The 20,120-nt window shown below is 55.3% G+C and overlaps 1 protein-coding gene and 1 long non-coding RNA gene across 2 annotated transcripts; both read right to left on the bottom strand.

Moving 5' to 3' along the window:
* Positions 1-2,097: 2,097 nt before the first annotated feature.
* Positions 2,098-6,051, bottom strand: SOX18 (SRY-box 18). The gene is made up of 2 exons (XM_027646352.1): positions 5,350-6,051; positions 2,098-3,651 (listed from the first exon to the last, which is right to left on the bottom strand). Exons 1-2 carry the CDS (start codon positions 5,750-5,752, stop codon positions 2,801-2,803), a joined length of 1,254 nt encoding a protein of 417 aa, XP_027502153.1. The 5' UTR covers positions 5,753-6,051; the 3' UTR covers positions 2,098-2,800.
* Positions 6,052-10,535: 4,484 nt separating this feature from the next.
* Positions 10,536-13,643, bottom strand: LOC113948547. Its single transcript, XR_003528189.1, has 3 exons — positions 13,572-13,643; positions 12,624-12,836; positions 10,536-11,544 (listed from the first exon to the last, which is right to left on the bottom strand). It is a non-coding gene; the product is annotated as an uncharacterized LOC113948547 (long non-coding RNA).
* Positions 13,644-20,120: the final 6,477 nt, after the last annotated feature.

Genomic DNA, 20,120 nt, shown 5'->3' with positions numbered 1-20,120 from the left:
TGCTGTAGACCCATGACAGCATCCTTGAGCATGCATCACAGAATCGTTTGGGGTGAAAGGGACCTTAAAGATCATCTTGGTCCACCCCTCTGCCACGGGCAGGGACACCTTTCACTAGACCAAGTTTCTCCAAGCCCATCCAACCTGGCCTTGAACACTTCCAGGGATGGGGCAGTCATAGCATCTTTAGGCAACTCGTACCAGGGCCTCACCACCCTCACTCTAAAAAGAGGCTTCTTATATCTAATCTCAATTGGCCCTTCTTCAGTTTAAAAACCATTTTCAACAGTTTTGCAGTGCAGGTACTTTGGGAAGCTCCTGTCTGTGCCCATCTGAGCACTTAAACCAGGGCACGCTGCACCCAAATTGCACTTCAGCCAAAAAATCCCCCAATGGGTTTCATAACCATCCTCTGAGATCCGAGGCAAGCTGAGCCATGGGGAAAGAAGGGAATTTCTGCTGCAGAAAAATGACTTAATGTTTCCTCCATGATGCGACGGGCAGCTGGGCCAGGACCAGCCTGCGCATCGCTGCTTTGAACCGCAGGAAGTGACCGCATCCTCTCCTGGAAGGTACCTGGAAGCTGCGGGCTGGAAAATAACTCAGGGCTTTCTTCTTCCCCCCCCTCCCGCCCCTTCCCTCACCTCCTTCCTCCCAGGCCGCTTCAGGGAGCGGAGCGGGATGGAGCCCATAGCCGGCTGCTTCCTTTCATAGTCATCGGCGGCGGCACAGGATGCTTCTCATTTGGTGTTGTGTTTGTTTGCTGCAGCGCGGGTTCTGGCACCCGCCGGGCGCCCGCCAGCCCTCCCGTGTAGGTAGTGAGGTCATTTTTCCATGTCTTCCCCCTTTTTTACATACTGTATATGGAAAGACAATGAAGCGCCTTTGTGGCGTTCCATGGGAACGCGTCGCCAGCCCCCGGAGTGGTCCCGTTTATTAGCGCTTCACATTCGACAACAACAAAAAAAAAAAAGTGAGTCAGGATTGAGTCCTGTTAACACTAATGTGAATTTAATTTAGGAGAAGCTTGAAAATTAATGTCATTTGTTAAATATCCATTTCCCCTAAAAGGCAATTCTTTGCCAACATCAACAACAAAAAAGCTCTTCTTCTATTCAATTTTTTTGAAAAAATTTTTTTTTAAATAGCCTTTTTTGGCGATATCAGCCTGGTTTAAATCACTCGGTGCTCAAGGAACGGATGCCACTGGGTTTTAAGCAACAGATTGTTGTTCCTCCTTTTCAAATGGAACACAAAAAAATACTGTAAATCACAAAGTGATTCACAGGAGGGGGATGAAGCTCCAGCAAAGCACCAGCAGCTCCAAGCGGGATCCGGCCGGGCACGGTGACTGCTCGGCAAGACCTGCCACTGCTGGAGCCGGGAAGCAGCCAGTGAAGGCCAGGAGGTGGAAAGACTCAGGCACATGGGGTTTTCTTCCATCTCTGAGGACTGGAGCGAAGGCATCAGAGCAGTCTGGCTCTAATTTTTGGGGGTTTCACAGGGAAACAGGGTGAGCCATGGGGACCACGCAGCGACGCGCTGCCAGCTTGACAAAACAATGACCACACCAAGGCTCGTTTTGGAGGAGGGTATCACATGTTTTATTATGCTTAAATCTGAGAACAGCTGCTTTTCCTGCAGAGAGCATCTCCAGGCAACACAGTGAGGTGCCCTGGGGTGGCCGCCAGCATCCCATCCTGGGCCACCATCCCATGCCGAGCCGAGCTGAGCCGAGCTGAGCCGAGCTGCACTCGTGGAGCCGGAGGCGGCTGATGGGGCGGGCGGGCGGCAGCTTGGAAATTAATACATTTGCCAGGTTGTCAAAACATTAATCAACGGATACAAAAATCTGGAAATGGTTGGGACAACATGTATTTGCGGAAAATATGTGTTCACACAACAAGCACACAAGATGGGAACAATTATATGAAGATGTTTTAATAATTAACCAGTATAAAACAGTTTGCTCTCCATACAGTTCTAGACAATAAAAGTGTTTGCAGTCATATTTTTCTTTTGTACAAAATTCCAGTCAATTGTTCCACAATATTTACATTTTCATTCCCTTTTCACAAAATATCTCCTTTTTTTCTCCTCCTCCTGTTTTTTTTTTGTTTTGGTTATTTTTTATTTTTTTTTTTTTTTAAATCCAGCTTTGCTACATAAATGCTTTAGATCTCATGGATATCCCTTGTTTTCTTTTTAAAAAGTCTAATAAAAAAAACCCCAAAAGACATTAAATACCATTTTATATATAAAAATGCTTAGTAAAAATATAGTTTTGTTGCCCAATTAAAATATATTGCTGAGAATACAGTAAAAACTGTCCTAAAGCCCACCCCTAATGGGCACCGACTCTTTAACAGCCCCGGTAAAGTCTTCCTAAAAGTTTACCCCCCTACAAATTCGCCTGCCCTTGGGTTAAATACGGGGGGCAGGTCACTTCGGCTCATCCTGGTGTGGTTGTTTCAGGCAGGATTTACTGGAATTGGCTTTAAAATGCCCCTTGGAGCTGGTGGGAGCTAGAGCTGTGCCCTGCCGAGGGCTGGAGCAGGGAGCGCGGCGGGGAAAGGCGTCTATCTGTGTTATATAGTTATACGGTATATCAGTGAGTTCAGCATGATCTGTCTCTAAAAAAATAAAAAAAAAATCAAAATAAAAAAGAACAAACAAGAAAGCGATGCATTTAATGAGATACTCTAAATATGATGGAGCTCGTGGTTAAAGGAGGATGGCTTTTTGCTTTTAGAGGAGAGTCGGGGCTCTCCTGGTGTGTGCATCGTGCCGTGGGACCAACCTAACCGGTGATGCAGGGGCTATAGTAAACAGCACTGCTGGCATCGGACAGGGCGGATATCAAACTGCTCTCCTCGCAGGAGATACTTCTAGGAGTCACTTTGGACAGGGAGACATGGTAAGGGAGTCCCGAGGCTTCGGGACGAGTCCTGCTCATGTTCAAATACTGGTCAAACTCGTTGCGGTCAACGTCTGTCCAGAGCTCGGTTTGGTTCAAGTGATCCACGCTCTCCATGTGATGGGCTTCAGGCGGGGGCGAGAGCTGGCCCAGGTGGGCGGAAAGCCCGTTCTGAGTTCCCGAGCACATCTGGTTGTAGTATATGCTGGAGGGATGGGGAGTCCTCATGGCGTCGGCCAAGTGTGAGGGGGTCTGCGCATAGGGCACGGCCACGTCCCGCCCCATGCACTTCTCCTGGGGAAACTCCATCTGGTGATGGTGGTGGTAGCCGCGAAAGGGCATCATGTTGCAGTCATCCTGCATGTGCGGAGGGAAAAACGCCGGCTCGGTCTGTTCCAAGACATCCAAGGGAGACATCTCAGGAGTTGGCAAGCCATAGTTTTCAATATCCGACCCCATGGAGTGGAGTTCTCTGAAGTGGTTAAGTGGGGGAGGTTGGGGGTGGCCCGGCTGGCTGCTGCCGTGGTGACTCATGCTGAAGTTGTCACTGCAAGGCTGGGAAAGGTTATGCAGGAGGATATTGGGTTCCATCCTCTTGATTTTCTTGGCTTGCTTCTTTCTCCTTGGGCGGTACTTGTAGTTGGGGTGATCCTGGAGATGCTGGATTCGCAGTCGCTCTGCCTCTTCCACGAAGGGACGCTTGTCGCTGGCGCTCAGCGCTTTCCATGACTGGCCTGGAAGGGGAAAGAGAAGCTCTGTGACAACAGCTCAGCCCAGCACAAGCCAGGGCACAGGGACACCTGGAGAGAGGCAGTCCTTGGGTGGGAAGGGCTCCCTCGGATGGCTTGGCACCTGAGTGTGGTCCCAGCACTGGCACAAAAAGAGCTGGGGAATGGGAGCCCAAGCCAGGCTATTCCCATGTCCAGCAGCTGTGCCCAGCACTTCAGTGCTGTGGGAGAACAGGGGTTCAACACCCAGGGGGGCCACGGGAACCCCTTTGCCAGGGCTGGGGATTCTGCCTCCCACTACCCCATGGCACAGTCCAGCCCCTGGTGTGCCTCCTTCCCTGCATCCCACCTCCACAGCCCTGCACCTCTGCAGCCCAAATCACCCATCCCCAAACCCCACAGCGCCATATCCTGAATCCCACATCCCCACACCCTGCAGCCCCGTGCCTCTGCATCCTGCTGCTTCGTCTGGCCATATCCTGCTTCCCGTAGGCCCGCATCCTGCAGCTCCATCTACCCATATCCTGCTTCCCGTGTTCCCACATCCCGCATCCTACAGTCATGTATCCCGCATCCTGCAGCCTGTATTCCCATATCCTGCATCCCCACAGCTGCAAACCCCACAGCCCTGCACCTCTGCATCCCGAAGTCTCATTTCCCTGCATCTTGCTTACATGCAGCTCTGTATCCTCACATCCCACATTCCCGTAGTCCCCCATCCTCTAACACCACATCCCACAGCTCTTGATCCCACAGCCCTGCATCCTTACAGCCCACGTCCCTGTAGCTCTGCATTCTTGCAGCCTTCAGCTGGTATCCCTTCAACCCATATCTCTAAAGCTCACCAGCCCACAGCTCTCTAATCCTGCAGCCTGCAGACCAGAATCCCCCATTTTCGTATCCCACAGCACCCTATCCCTGTATCCCACAGCACCTCACCCTTTTTATGCAGCTCCTGAACCCCCATATCCTTGCAGCCTGGCTAGCAGAGCCCCGTGTCCTTTTATCCTACATCCTGCTGCCTCATATCCTTGCAGATTGCATCCCACAGCCCCGTATCCTCGCAGTGCACATCCCAAATCCCTGTACTGCTTCATCCTACACTCCCAACCCTGACTCCCTGTATTCCTGCAATGTATATTCTACACCCTGTATTCCTTCATCCCACTGCCCTGGACCCCTGCAGTTCTCATATCCAGTCCTATATTCCTTCATTCCACTGTCTTGGACGCTCTGACCCATAACAACCTATCCCCACAACCCCAGCCCTGCACCCCAACATCCCTCACTCTGTACTCCTGCATCTTACAGCCCTGTACTCTTGCAGATCACATTCCCAACCCTGTACCTCTGCAATCCTGTATTCCCAACTCTGTATCCCCACATCCCTGTGTCTCCAGCTCGATACCTCCATTCCGTAGCCCTTTACTCTTGCAGCCTGAATCCCCAGCCCCACATTCCCATGTCCCCAGCTCTGGATGCCTGCATCCCACAACCCCGTGCTCTTGCAGCCCACATCCCCAGCCTGCATCCCCACATCCCCAGCCTGCATCCCCTCATCCCCAGCCCTGTAACCCAGCATCCCCACATCCCTAGCTCCATTCCGGTATCCCGCAGCCTTGTGCTCTCGCATCCCGCATCCACAGCTCCGTATCCCCGAATCCCCCCCACCCCCAGCCCTCCTCCCGCACCCCTCCCGCTCACCCAGCATCTTGCTGAGCACGGCGTTGTGCAGGTCGGGGTTCTGCTGCGCCAGCCGCTTGCGCTCATCCTTCGCCCAGACCATGAAGGCGTTCATGGGCCGGCGGATGCGGGAATCCTCGGCGGCCTTGCCCTCGGGGCGGCCGGCCGGGGGGCTGTATCCATAGCCCGGTTCGGGGCTGGGCGTGCGGCTGGGGGCCGCGCCGGGGGCCGCGCCGCCGGGGCCGGGGCCGAAGGCGAAGCCGGGCTCGGGGCTGGGCGTGCGGCTGGAGGGGGAGGCGGCTCCCGGGGGGCGCGGGAAGGCGAGCCCGGGCTCAGCGGCCGGCACGGCGGCGGTGACCCATGAACAGTCGCCCCGGGGTTGCGATATCTCCTCTCGGCAGTAGTTAGACTCAGATATATTCATTCCAGCTGGACAGCACTTTGTGTCAGACCCGACCGGGTGCCGGAGAGAGAATCGGGTCCCGCCGCGTTCCACCGAGTCCAGCACCGCTGAGCAGCCGCCCGCCGCTCGCCTCCTTCGCCTGCCTTCGGGGGACTCGGGATCTCCCGCGTTTGTTTTGGTTTCTTTTCTTTTTCCTCTCTCTTTTTTTTTTATTTTTTTCCCCCTTTTCCCCCCAAAAAAAACTTTTGGGATGATGCTGGGCTGGAAGGGGCAAAATATAGCCGGGCTGGACCAATCAGCGGGGCGAGGGGAGGAGGAGGAGGAGGAGGAGAGGGAGAGGAGGAGGAGGAGATGAGGGGGAGGAGGAGGAGAAGGAGGAGATGAGGGGGAGGAGGAGGAGGAGGAGGAGGAGGAAGGGGGGCGTCCCCAGGCACCAGCAGGAAGAGCCACCCGGGCAGGGCCGAGCCGGGACCGGTGGGGACGCTGCTGCCTAGTTCTCTTCCTTCCAAGGAGGAGGGTTGTTAATTTTTTCTCTGCCTTCTCTTTCTCTCTTTCTCTCTTTCTTTCTTTCTTTCTTTCTTCATGCCTTTTGGATGCCTCTCTGCCTTTCTGTATGTCTTTTTTTTTTTTTTTAATTATTATTTATTTTGCGAGCCCCTTTTCTGCTCCGTGCCCTACCCTTGCCTCCCACCACCCACCGTGCAGGGAAGTGTTCAGCTTTGCCTGCCAGGCTGTACGCAGGAGCACAGGGATGCTCAGGACTCGGTATTTATTTTTCTCGTGACTTATTCCGTGTGTGTGTTTTGGCCAGCGTTCCCCATCCGGGGTCGGGAGCAGCCCTGAGATAAAGGCAGGGGCGATCCCCCTTCCCCTGGCAATTTTCTGGTGGGAGTTTCAATGCCGGGGGTGTGTGTGTGTGATAAACGGCTCTTTGATTTTAAGCACCGTTCGCATGAAAAGTGTTTTCTAGGGACTGTTGTGGAATGGGGGGTTCACCAGCAGCCAGGTGATTGCAGCTAAAACCAGCCTCTGGAGCTGCTGGGGCTGGCATGGCTATGCTGATGCCTTGGGCATCGGCAGCCGCGGCGGAGCAGCACGTCCCCTGACACCAGATCACTGCTGCGCTCCCTTGGCTGCCATCCAGCAGGGATTTGCAGTGCCAAGCATCAGGCTAGGTGGTCTGAAGGTCCTTCCTGCCCTTGGCACCGGGGAGTTACGAACTCTGCGGGACCCGTTTGCAGTCAAGGAGATGTGCTGGCTCACTGTCCCTGCCCTCTGACACCCCCCGGGCGATTGGGCTGACTTGGGAAAGATGTCCCAGCTCCGGGTAGCTGCCCCCAAGCCCTCTCTGGCTGTGGACATGCCCCAGACCCCAGCCTGAAATGTGAACCTCGGTGTTAGGAAGACTTGGGGCACCAGGTTGCGCAAGAGCCCAGCTCCAGCCTCTCGCAGCCGTGGGGTATTGCATGCCATGGTTTCTGTGTGTCTGGAAGTGATTTGGAAATGCCGATCTGCTGTTAACCCTAAACAAAACAAAGGCCTTTAAAAAAAAAAAAGGAAAAAGAAAAAATTGTGTCTCACTTATTCTTCAATCACCAGCCAGGAGCAACAGAAGATTCGGGCGAGACTTCCCTCATGTTCCTGGAGCTTCTTATTAGTATTTTGCAAGAGCAAATCAGCACCAGTCCATGGGAGAGCCCATGTGGCTTCAAGGAGCCTCCTGTCTCCTCTCCCTCATCCAGAGGGAGCCACAGCATTGCCATGCCAGAGGAGCAACCCCTGCTGCTGTCCAGAGCTGAGCCCCTGGAGGCTTTGGTTCTTCACCCCTGCCACAGGAGCAGCAAGGTGGGTGTTGGGGGAGCTGGGGGTCCTCAGGCTGGGACCTGTGGCTGCTTGTGAGGTGAAGTGAGAGCAGCCTTTGGGGCAGTCAGTCTGGGCAGCTGCTGGAGATGTCCGAGGAACATCACCCTGACACGGATCCTGGTCCTTCTCCCAGGCTTCAGCCGAGCGTGTCCTGCTTTTCCTGATCACATCCTCTCCATGGCCTCCCCCATGGCCCTGGCAGCATACTCAGCCTCTTGGTGGGCTCAGAACTGCCCCAAAGCTGGGATTGGAACCGGTGCCACCAATTCACATTTGGGATGTGGTGGGGCTGAGTTGCAGCGAGGTGGGAGTGGGGGCAGCTCCGATTTGCTTGCCCTGGAAATGATGCTAAGAGTGGGGCAAACCCTCCTGGGGCAGGCAGAGCCTCTTGCTCTCCATGCTCTCTGGGCAGCTGCTCCAAGCTGGGCCTCCTCCCCATGGGATGCCCTCCCTGTGCAGGGGATGGGATCAGGGCAGTGCTGCTGTTGCAACGGGGTAGTTTGGAACCTTCTCTACCCATGGAGAAAAGCTGGGCATTTTGACCTCCAAGCACACGTGAAACCCAGCCTCACACTGGGTCTGCAAACCCAGCCTTGCAGTAGGGATGTTCCTCATGCACACATTTGCTGTTGGTGCTGCATCATTAAGGAAAAAAAAAGGAGAAAAAATGGAAGAAAGGAAAAAAAAGGAATGAATAGAAAGGAAAAAGAGGAAAGGGGGGAAGAGCCATGGTGAGTGGCATGGGTTTTGGAGGATGCAAAACGGGAGAAAGAGGGGAAGGAGAGCTGTGAGGGGGATGGAGCAACATGTAAAGCGCCCAAAAATACCCGACCCAGCCTGTGAGGGGCATGGAGGGGGTGTGCTGCCTGTCATCATGGACAATGCCACCCCTCTCAGCCAGCCAGGTGGGGGGTGAAGTTGCAGGGTCTGTGCCCAGCACAGCTTTTCTTGGGAGAGAGATGGACATATAAACCCCCTCCTTTCCCCCTGCTACCTATGGGGATGCAACGCGGGGTGCTGGAAACTCACTGGCTCCTCACCAGCTGCATCTGCAGCAGCGACCAGAGAGGAATCTCTGGACATCTCTGGGCAGGGCCAGGATCAGTGCATGCCAGCCAAGTGACCTCTCCCCCCACCCTCCTCAGTGGCCTTGGAGTCGGGTGAGCTGGACCCCAGTCCGGCACACAACTCTCAGGAGTTGAGTATTCTTTAGTTCAATTTTTTTTTCTTTCCCTCTTCAGTTTTATTGAGCTGGCAGCTGGCTGACCCCACCCCGGCCTCTGGTTTCCCTTCCTAGCATCCCACACAGCCCAGCACCACACCTAGCAGAGGAAGCGTGGCGGGACGGCTCCCCAGCACAAAGGCGTTTTCCCTCCCCGCCCCCAGCCTGCCCGCTCGCTCCCGGTTATTCCTCCCAGCTCCCAGCCGGGTCCAACACTGAGCTCCCACCCGCCTAAAAATAGATGTGGCACCGCCTGGACGATGCTAAGGGGTGTTAGGGATCTGGGGGCTCAAAGTGGGGCTGGTGGGGATGTCAAGAAGGGAAAAGTGAGAATTGCCAGCTGAGCCTGATGGTTGTTTCTGTTGCCGATGGCTGCACGTTGGTGCAGAAGCCCCAGGCTGGGGCTGTGCAACCAAATCCAAGGGATTTACCCTCAACATTTGCATCCAGATAACAGAGGTGGCAGGTGGATGGTGGCAGAACCCTGCATCACAGCAGCAGCAAGGACACAAACTGTGATGGGAAAATTGCTTTTTATCCTCATTTTGCAGAGGACACAGGTCACAAGGGGCACAGGTGATGGGACAGGGGCAGGGGCAGGATGAATCCCTGGGCCTGGTGCCTGGGTGCAGGTGCTGTACCCTCCTGTGGTGCCCAGCGCTGCCTTGACTCGCTCACATGGACCAGCCTCACCTGTAGATGTGTTCATGCTGCTGGTTAATTAATCACCATAAAATTACCACTAGTGTGTGGCTGGTGCTGTGGTGTGTCTGACTGGATGAATGAGATGTTTCACAGGAAGAGATCTGTTATTAATTATAGCTAATAATTATTGCTAGGCCATACTGCACAGGTACCCTGAGCAGTGCAGCCAGGTGGGATGGACGTGATCTACACCCACACCTGCTTCCTCATCCCAAAAGAGATAAGGATCCTTGGGGTGGCTGAGGGGAGTAGGGAATTTGGGGGACCTGTGCAGGGCTGCCCAGGCTGGTGGGTGCCCCAGTGCCCCAAGAGGTGCCCCCGTGCCAGTAGGTCCTGTGGGCTCCCCTGGGGCTGGGGCTGCTCCAGCCTTGCTGGAACAAAGGCTTCCCAAAGAAAGGCACTTCCTGGAGAGCAAAGGACTCCAGGCTGGGGCTGTGTGTGAGCCCTGCCGGGAGGCTGAAGTCATCCGCTGGGAAATGCTGTGTTCACTGGAGCCTCCCTTTCTCCAGGGCCCAGCTCAGCGCCCGGTTTCCTCGGGCACAAATAGTTCAGTGGGTCAGGCAGAGCTGGAAAGCACCGAGCGAGGCAGCCGGGGGCTGCTGGGCGCCAGCAGACACAGTTCAGCATCCGTGTGAGGAGCATCCTGGCTGCAGCCATGTTCCTGTGCAAGGGTGACATGTCCTCCCTGTCCCCAGACAGGGACCAGACCGTCACCAAGTGGGGTAGAGCGGGTGGCTGTGCCAGTCCCAGTCCAGGGTATATCTGGCTCAGCTGTTTTCTGCTCACTTGCTCTTTTTCTTGGCTTCCAGCTCCCTCTGACAAGTGAAGGGCACTGGAGACAGAGGGAAGGTGTCCTGGGCCACAGTGGCTTTCTGCTCAGGTGCTCACTGCTGCTCTGCCCTGCTGCCAACCACGCTGGCAGGTCCCCAACAGCCACGGGAGCTGAGCCGGGAGCGCGGTGAGGATTGTGCCGGCCAAGCCTGGCAATCAGACACCGCATCCGAGGAAGCGGAGAAAGTTGTCTTTATTTTCAGCTCTTTTCAATAACCAGAGGTCAGCCTTGTTTATACAGGATTATAACTGGAACGACAACAGCGATACTCATTGTGCAAGCAGTGAAACCCACAGCTAACCTGAAAAAGCTGTTTGCTCCACACAGGCACAGCCGCCACAGCCTCCTGGGCGATAGCCAGAGTCCTTGGTCCTCACCAGGGTTGTCCTGCCTCCCCTTCCCCTGCCTCTGCCCTGCCACAGCCCCTCCTGGTAGAGCCCTGACTCTCTGGTGATGGTCCCACCAGCTCAGGGTGCCACACTTCCAGCCGCATCACCCTGTGTTTGCTCCCCAACCTGCTCTCTGTGAAACCCGGGGTGAAGCACCCACACCCCAAGCATGAGCCGAGCTGTTGCAAATCCCACCCACGGTGCTTATGGCCTGACTAAATCCAGGGAAAGGCTTCGGCACAAGGGGATCTGAGCGTGCTGGAGCGTGCAGTGCACACACGCTGCCTGGAGTCGCTTCCCTGGCAGCTGATTGCAGCAGCACTCGATGCTTTAATACCCGGTTCCCATCACAGAGAGAGCCCAGGCTTTTAGGAAGGAAAGTCTTACACTTCTACCAACTATTTCAAGACTCCCATAAACACATTTTTGGTTGAGCATTAATGAATTACCTCAATGCAGAGCTACTCATGCCAAATACATGAATACAGAGTGTAGAAAAGCCGCCGAGAAGCAGATTTGGCTGCCATTCAGCTGCTCCGATCGGCACAATTTCTTTTCTTGATTACAGTACGAAAATGCTCTCTGCCTATGGCACTGCAGCCTCCCAGGAACAGGCAGCTGGCCGACAGTTGGGCTGTGCAGAGCCTGGGCATGCCAGGGTTATTCGCTGCTTCCATCGCTTGAGTTGGCAGAAAATCCTGCTCGCTGGTGTCTGTGCAGGAGATGCAGCCAAGAACCGGGATCCTGCTCCCTCTGCATGCTCAGGCTGGCTGCTCCGGTCTGCCTGACCTCCTTTTGGGTGCTGGGGAAAGGAAAACTGCCATTAGGAGGGTTTCTGAGCCTGGATTTTTGAGGAGGTGGGTCAGGGCTGCCCATCTGTGGCCCTGCAGCCACATGTGCCCACAAGCACCATGGCCAGTTGCTGCTCCACCGTGGCTCCTCTCCATGGAGTGGTGAACCCTCATTTGCAGCCTCAGGGACTGCCAGGAGACAATGTGACCCCCAGGAAAAGTGCAGCCTCCCCTTTGCAGATGCTTTTCTCACCAGGGCTGTGCTCTGTGGGTTCCCAACCTCCAGGCCTCACTGGGTGTCTGCTTATCCCTTGCTCCCTGAGCATCATTCGACTGGAAGCACCATGGATAACCACTGTGGATGAGGATGCCACTTTCAAGCAGGGGAGAGGAGTGGAAAGAAGGAAGGCAACAGAGCAATTACACCTCAGCTGTGTGTCTCAGACCTCAGGTGCTCACAGCAAGGGCTGAGTTGGTTATTGCCTTTCTGCTCCCTAAAATGAAGTTCCAGCAGCAGGAGAGCAGGAGTGAGGGAGTGGCTGGTTGCACCCCTGTGGGCATCAGGCCCCCCAGCTGGCAGCAGGAAGGTCACTCATCTTCTTTCTTGCTGGGAAGGCTGATGCAGCAGCACAGGACATCTCCATCTGGGAAAGGTTTGCTGTTCTCAGGAGCTGCTGTGGCTCCTGACATGGTTTAACTTAGCACGAGGCATTACCTCACCGGGCAGCTGCAGATGGCAGATGACTGCTGGCTGCACTGTGCTTCCCTCTCCCTTCTCCTCTCTCCTCTCTCTCCTCTTCCCTCTCCTTGCTTTGTCTGCAGGCCCCAAACCAGTGCTTTCTGCTAAGGTTTTCCACACATGGGCTGGCTTGCTCACAGGATCCTGGGAAGGTGGTTCCCTGGTTTCTGAGCATCACTGCCGCATGGCCTGGAGGAAGGGGTGCCCTTTGCAGCATCCCTGGAAGTGACAACCTTCACCAAAACTTGCAGCCCACCCCACTGCACACAGGATCTTGTGGCCACCTCTGTGCTTCACCAAGGCTTTCACCATCCAGCAGAAAGGATGAGGATGTTGCTGAGAGAAACTCACCTTCATGTAGACAAGGCAACACCAGTGGAAGAGAGGAGTTTTGGCTCAGAGCAGGGTAAATGCTGTGGTGGCTCTGTGCCTCAGTTTCCCCATGTGCTGTGCAGGGCATGGGGCTTCTCCTCAGGCCCAGCCTCTCCTTGGGCCCTTTAAAGACAATAATCTCCCCATCAAAGGCAGGATGTATCCGGGTAATTTTGATAGAGTGCTTCTATCCTGTGAGAGAATGATAATAATAATTACAATAATAGTACTAAAAATAAATCATAATTACAATAATAATACTAAGAATAAAAAGAAGGACTTGAGAGTTTTCCCTCCCTGCCAGCAGATGAACAACTTTTGCTTTTTCAGTGCTGCATTAACAGAAGGGAAATGGAACATGCAGCATTTGCAGCTCAAAACTCCAAGAACTGTGACATCCCTCTCATAAACTGGACTAAAAATGAGATTTAAAACATTGCCAGAGGCAGCATTGTTTTCTTTACTTTCTGATTTCAGAGCTTCCTTTGTGCTGCAGCTCAGAAAGCAGCAGTGAAATCCCCCAGCAGCAGAGCTCAGGGATGCTGAGAGCAGCCAGGGAGGGGTTCGGCACAGGGATGCAGGGTGGGATGAGGAGGACGGTGTGGACCCCCAAGGCTGTGCTGGTGCCGGGGATCCCGCGGCTGGCGGAGCGCAGGGGGCCGGGGTAGGAGGGAGGCTGCAGGGAAGGGCTCCAAGGGAAAGGCTTTGTTCGCGGGCCAGCCGGGAGCGTGCGAGGGCCTCCGGGCTCCAGTGTTTCTCCTCCACTTTGCTCCTGCTGTGCGCGGGAGCCGGGCCAAGGTGGAGCACGGCGGGGTGGAGTGGGTCCCTGAGGAAGGCAGGGGACAGGGGACGGCCGTGCATTTGGCCCTTAAATTGCCTGGGAAAGCAGCTCTGTCTTTCCATCTCCCCCCAGGGCTCTTCTCTCACCCAAGCTGAAGCCGTTTCCCAGGCTGCTTGCCCTGAACACCTCCACCTCTGCCCTTTGCCAGCGACCCCTCTTCTTGGCCCGTGGAGTCTCACTCTGATCTGCAAGTGCTCGGGGAGGATAAGGAAAAGCTCATGACAGAATGGCCCTTCATGGAGCGCTCAAGCTGGAGAAATAAGGTTAAAGGCTCTTATCTGATGGAGCTGCAGCCTTGCCAAAGCCTGTTGCTATCAGCTCGGGACACATGTGCTATTGGCAAAGCTTCGGGGACACAATAATACAAACAGTTTTCATTGTCGAGTCAACAATGATGGGAGAAGGAGCCTGGTGCTATTACCGGTATAAAAGGCACTGTAGGAAAGCTCAGGACAGGAGGATGCAGTCAGGATCAACAGCAGGGTTTAGCAGATTACAGTTATATTTGTATTCGGGAAGGAGAAACCTTCCATCCCCTGTGGGCTGGAGCCAGAAGGACGGAGCCAGTGGTGGGGGTTTAGGCTGCAAGGAAAAACTCTTAGAGCAGCACTGGAAGCAGCTGCAGCAAAATGCTGATGGCAGCGGGTTTGGACAAGGGCAGGTTTGCAGTGCATCAGCCCAAGGTTATGCTCTGCTCATGAGGAGTCACCCAGGGAAAAAACCTCATGGCTGCAAGGCAAGGGAGGCTGTGCAGCAACAGCCTGAGGCTTGCTGGACCTCCACATTTTCACTACAAAGTCTGTGTATTTGGAAAAACCCACACCAGGTGTGCAGGGTGGGTGGGTGAGGCAGCACATGCTGCACCCAGAGCCTGCTATCACTTGGGCACATACAAGGATGGTGGGAAGGTCGGTGCCTCCACAGGGCCGGTGCATGGTGCATTCCTGTGCTTCACAGGAGGAATCACCCTTCCAACACCTGTGTTGTTTCCCCCCACATTCCACCTGCTCAGCCTTCCTGGCCCCTGTCATTATAAACAGGGGATTTCTGGAGAACACATACTCCTGGTCTGGACTGAATCTGTCGGTGGATGAGTGGGATGGGAGGATGAGAGGGATGGAGCTCATGGGGCTGTGCCCATGGTAGTGAGGAAGAGAACGCAGGTTTGCCAGCTGTCATGCCATGGTGGCAGGAGTCAAGCATACATCTATATCTATATCTATATCTATATCTATATCATCTATATCTATATCTATATCTATATCTATATCTATATCTCTCTACATATCTATATACCTCAGATTCATCTTTCATCATTTTTCATGGCTAAGCCTCGCGAACGAAGATTTGGGAAGGGCTCTACCCACATTTGCTACCAGCACGCTGGTGGCTAAAAAGGCCAATGCGAGATAGACAGGTCCGGTTGCAAAAGGCACGGCTATCTATGTACCTCAGATACATCAGGCACAAAGGCCTACACACCATGGGGGGCTGTGGGAGGTTGAAAAGCCGGACAGGAGGTCAGGAAATTATTGGCTAATGTCAGGGACCGAGCGGGGCCAGGGTGGCCATTCCCACCAGGAGCAATGATGTCAGGCGGCAGCCGGGGCCAGGAGGCAGGAAGCCCGATGCAGCCAGCGAGTCTGTCCTCCTTGGACTTCCCCATGTGTTTTCATGAACAATGCATCCCGTGTAAGGGACACCATGAGGCTGGTCCTCCTGCACTGGGGACACCACTGTGCCCTGCCAGGTGCTGTTCCCCATCCATGTGGGCTGCAGGATGGTGCTGGTGTTGCACCTTCTGTGTGGGGATTTGGCATATCTGCTGTATCACTGAGGCTGCAGGTCTGTTGCTGTGCCCCTGCCTGCACAGGCAGGGCTGCTACTGCCCCTCCCTGGATGGCACATCTGGCCTTGTGTATGGGCAGACCGGCTGACGAGCTCCAGAGGAAGCCCTTGGAGAAAGGATGGCTGTGCCAGTTTAAGGGGCCTTCTCCCACTCCCAGCTCAGCTGCAGCAGGGTAAATACCTACCTTGAGCATCCAGCCATGCCTGCCTGAGTGTCCAGATATTTAATCTGGAAGAGGCAATAGCAATTACTCAGCTGTGGCGAGGAAAGGCTCTGGCAGACTGAGTCACGGGATACTCTGAGATGCGGAAAAGCCTCTCCAGGATGGAGTTCCCTGCTGGGGTGAGGAGTACCCAGAGACCTGTCTCTACCCTCCCAGCTCAGGCAGTCAGGCTTGGTTTTTCCCCCGGCCCCTTTGTGAACCCAGCAGGCATCAGGAGCGAGCAGGGTGACAGCACCCAAGCCAGGGGCTGCAAACAGGGTGGCTGGGACGGGGCAACACACCTGGCCATGAACGCCCAGAGGGAAAGGTACTTCCTGAGGATGGCCAGCTCCTGGGTGGCCCCAAGGACTCCAGCTTGGCCTCTCCCTCCACCACACCCAGCACACTCTTGTTTTTGCAGAGGTGCCTCCTCGCCAGGGACACAGCAGGCTGCGTTTGCCAGCGGCTGGCAGCGATGTCCGTGCTGGTGCCGACAGGCCGGCTGGCATGCTTTCCCCCAGGGAGGCTTTAGCAGGAGGCTGTGCATTTCTGGGAATTGTGTCGGGTAGGGAAGGAGGTTATTGTTCGAGCTGCAAGTGTGCGGCGCGCTGATGAGATCAGGGCTCGGTGCTCGGCGGTGGGGCAGCGGAGCCGCTGCAGCGCCGCTGATGGGGCGATAAGCGGGAGAGCGCTCTTATCTGTGCTCCCATCACTGCCGGGAGCAGCGGGCGCAACCCTGGAGACCTGGCTCTGCTGGGCCTTGCTGTCCTGATGGCACAGGGCAAAGGGGTGTCCAGGGGGCTTCAAAGGGAGCGATGGAGGCAGTGAGACAAGGAGCATGCTGCCTTCGCCCTCTGGCACACCACCAGACCACAGCTGATGCACCAAGGGCCTCTTGTCCTTTGGCAAAGAAGTTCGAGGGGAGTATTTCAGAGAAAAGGTCTCAGCCCTCTTTGCTGAGCCTCTCCTTCCTCCTCTTTGCCAGTCAAACCCAGTTTCCAGCCCCTCTTAGGTCTTGACCCCAGTCCAGTCTGCTCTGCCACGTGCTTGCTTCTTTGCAGATAGGACACAGATCCCTTTGATCCTAAACTGTGTTTCAGAGCTCTGCTTGCAAAAGTGCCAAGAGGAAGGGGCTGGGGGGTTCAAGCCCTTTGCAATCCTTTGCTGCAAGTGAGTTGACAGGTGCTATGTTAGCCCATGAGAAGCCAATCAAACATCCTCCTCCTCAGGAGGACGCCTCCTTCCACATGCCATGGCTTTTGACACAGAGCAAGTCACAGGATCCTGAGGGGGACAGACCTGCTGCCAGGGAGGGGCACCGCCATCCGGAGAGACTGCCCGGGTCTGGAGATGGTGTGGGGGAGCAGGGACAGCATAGGAAATGCTACATGGGAAAGCCCTGTGTGGGAGCCCAGGAGCCCCTGCCTTCCCACAGCAGACTTATCAAGGCACCAGTTCAGAGTGGCGCTTTCCATGGGCCAAAAGGGAAGTGCATACACACCAGACTTCTCGGGGTCAAGGATGCTGGGCAAGCAGCGAGCTGAGAGGCTGCAGGGGGCAAGGGAGGGAACCGGGGCGTGGGGAGGGAGACACAAATAGAAAAATGAATGGCTTGAACTTCCTATGTTTTATGGAGGCAAATAAAAGGAGACAGAGAGGGGGAGAGAAAGGAGACCTGAGTGCCTGCACACGCTCTCACGCTCACACAGAGGCCAGCCCAGACCCCAAAGCCCACTGGTGGCTGGCTTGGTGTGGCAGCCGGCACCCACTTGGCTGGCACAGCTCTGGGCTGACTGCTTGTCTGGCCCGGTGTCCCCTGAGGGCACCTCACGAAGCGTGACAGGCTGCTGCTTAGCATTGACTCCTCTCCCTGTCATTATTATTTTGAACAGCAGCCAGTATAATTAAAATTGTTAGGAGGAAGAGGTTTAGGGAATATCCAAAGTGTCTCAGAAGAGCATCTGCAAAGCTGGAGGTCCAAACTCCACCCTGGCACTCATGATGAGCAGGGCCCAGGGGAGCCATCATCTCCTCTATGTCCTCCCTTCCATGCTCCCTGTTTTGCAGGGTGGCAGAGGCTGGGCTACCACACAGGGTGGTCCTGGCCACGTTCCTCTTCACAGCTGCTGCCCACTGTAGCCAAATCCTGCAGCCTTTCCTGGTGCAGGACTTGTCCCAGGAGGTCCAGATGGCAGTGTCCCCAGGCACAGGCTGCTCACCAGCAGCTCCGGGACAGATGCAGTGGGAGGCTTTGGGGAGTGGAGGACACAGAGCCTCTGTGGGCTGCTCTTTCAGAGTGGTATGGGTGAATCCTACAATATCTTCTGGGAACCACGATGCTTTCCGTTGTCTTAGGAGGGCTGGTGCCACAAGGCAAGGCGTGGAGAGGTCCCTTGGCTCCTCAAAGGAGAAAGCAGGACGGTCTGCAAATCAGAAATGTGAGACACCACTCTCATCAAATTAACCAGGTTTCCTAAGTGTTTGTGTGGAGGATTTTGGCCTCCAGGGTCAAATGTCCCCAGTGCCAGGGCTAGGAGATTAAGGATATTAGACAGCTGCAAGGAGGAGGGAAAAAGGCAGATCCCTTCCTCCATTCTGGGGCTGCACAAGCGCATGGTTAGAGGATTAGAGCTAGGAGTGATCCGCTGCTGCCAAGGCAGGCTCACAAGGGTGGAAAGGAGGGAAGACGCATCAAAACCCCTTCCCAAAATAAGTACTGCTCTGGCAAAGCCTACAGCAGCTGCTCCCATCTCCTAGCTTGGGTTCTACCAGCTACTGGCTGTCACTCTTCCCTGGATGGGGTCACTCACTACCAGCTTAGAGCCCAGCGTGTCACCCTGGGACAGCCAGTCCTTCGAGTGGTGACTCCAAGGCTGAGGACCTGGAGATGTGGGCATCCCTGAAGTTAGGGGGTGTCTCAGGGCAGAGCTTCCCTGGGGGTTTCATGGTTGGTGGGTGGGTGGACAAGGCTGAGTCATCTCTGCCTTACCAAAAGTGGACCAGACCAAGCCTCCAGTGGCTGGGAGCAGGGAAAGGGTGGAGTTTGGGTGGCTGATTTCAAAATGAATAATGGTGGCTTGAACTTACTGGGGATATTGGAAGCAAGAAAAGCTCATCTGACTTGATCCAGCCCCTCTACTGCAAACAAATCTTCTGAGTCACTTGGGAAATACTGTAGCCCAGTGGGAAAACCAGGTGAGACTTTGTGGGGTTTTATTTTGCAGGAAACTTTTCCTGGTTCCCCCAGCTCTGCCTGCTGAGGGCAGCTGCCAGCAAGGCACCACATACAGAGACCTTCAGGGTGCCTCTTGGTGTGCAGGGGTCAGCTAAAGCCCCTTCCCAGCCTCTCCCCAGAGCTTCGCTACAGCGATGGGCTCACCCCTGCTGTTTTTAGCACATTCAAGTAGCTGCTTTCACAAGAGGTAAAAGAAAGTTCATGGATCTGTTGACAGATCAGCCCATGCGGGAATTTCTTTGGGAATTCCTGCAATAGCAGGTTGGCTCCCGCGGAGGTGGAGTTTCCTCTGGATCTACCTCCACCCAGGCTCGAGGAGTGCTCGGGCCACCGGCTCCACACTCGGGGGGCCGGGCTGAGCGACGCCACCGCTGAGTCCCAGCCAAGGTCAGCCAGAAACCCTCCCCGTTCTGCAGAACGCCTGTCCTGTTAACCCTTGGGAAGAGCAGAGCTGGCAGGGTTGGGCTGCAGAGCCAGCCTGTGCCCGTGGGTGGGCAGGGACAGGGGATATGCCTGGCAGGCAGATGGGGCTGCAGGCGTGAGGGTTTCATGCCATCCTGCTCCTCAGGGACCCGCTGCCAGCCAGGCAGTGGTGAGGCCCGGGCAAGGCCGGTGGTCGTGGTGGGGGGTCAGCACTGGAGGGGTGACGGGTTCCTGCTCGCAGGCTGGGAGCGATGGGGTGACGGCGCTCGGCATCGGTGACTGTGCGCTCTGGAATCTGAGACACGTCCCCGGCCATACTTGTGGTCAGGAACCATCTTCGTGTTGCAGTGTTACAAACCACAAGCACAGTGGCAGCAGTGCCGCTCGAGCGTGTCTCTGACGCCAAGGACCGGCGTGACCCGACCCCACACACGGGACAGGCAGCTGCCCGCTTCCAAGGACCTCCAGAAGGTCCCCTTGTTGGGACTTGTTTCCTCCTCCCTCACAGAGGTGGGCCTCTCCAAAATGGCACTCCCTCGCTCCACAGCCAGACCCTGCCAAGGGTTGGAGGCTTTCCAGATGCTGCAGAGGCTCCAGACGGTGGGTTGGAGGGAACTGGCATTCACAAACATGGGGACAAGCCAAGAAGTTTCAAGGTAGCTCAAAGCGTCATGCCAGGGAGAGGGGCTGAAGCTCAGGTTTGGTCTGGGGACACTCTGCTGTTCTGGGGATGGACCGAACTGTCTCACATATCCAGGGAGCAGCTCTTGCTCAAGGGGATCCCAGAGGTCTGTCCAGCTCTATGCGAGCTGCCATAAAGAACAGCAAGCTGGCAGCTGTAGGTACCTAACGGGCAGATTTGGGGGACAGCCACCTAGCAGAGCTTTAGCACTGATATGTTCAATCCTTCCCTCTCTGGAGATATT

Source organism: Corapipo altera, unplaced genomic scaffold, assembly GCF_003945725.1.
Source record: "Corapipo altera isolate COAL_440 unplaced genomic scaffold, ASM394572v1 64, whole genome shotgun sequence".
Taxonomy (NCBI): Eukaryota; Metazoa; Chordata; class Aves; order Passeriformes; family Pipridae; genus Corapipo; species Corapipo altera.
The sequence above is the reverse complement of the archived record's forward strand: the minus strand, read 5'-3'. Positions and strand labels throughout refer to the sequence as shown.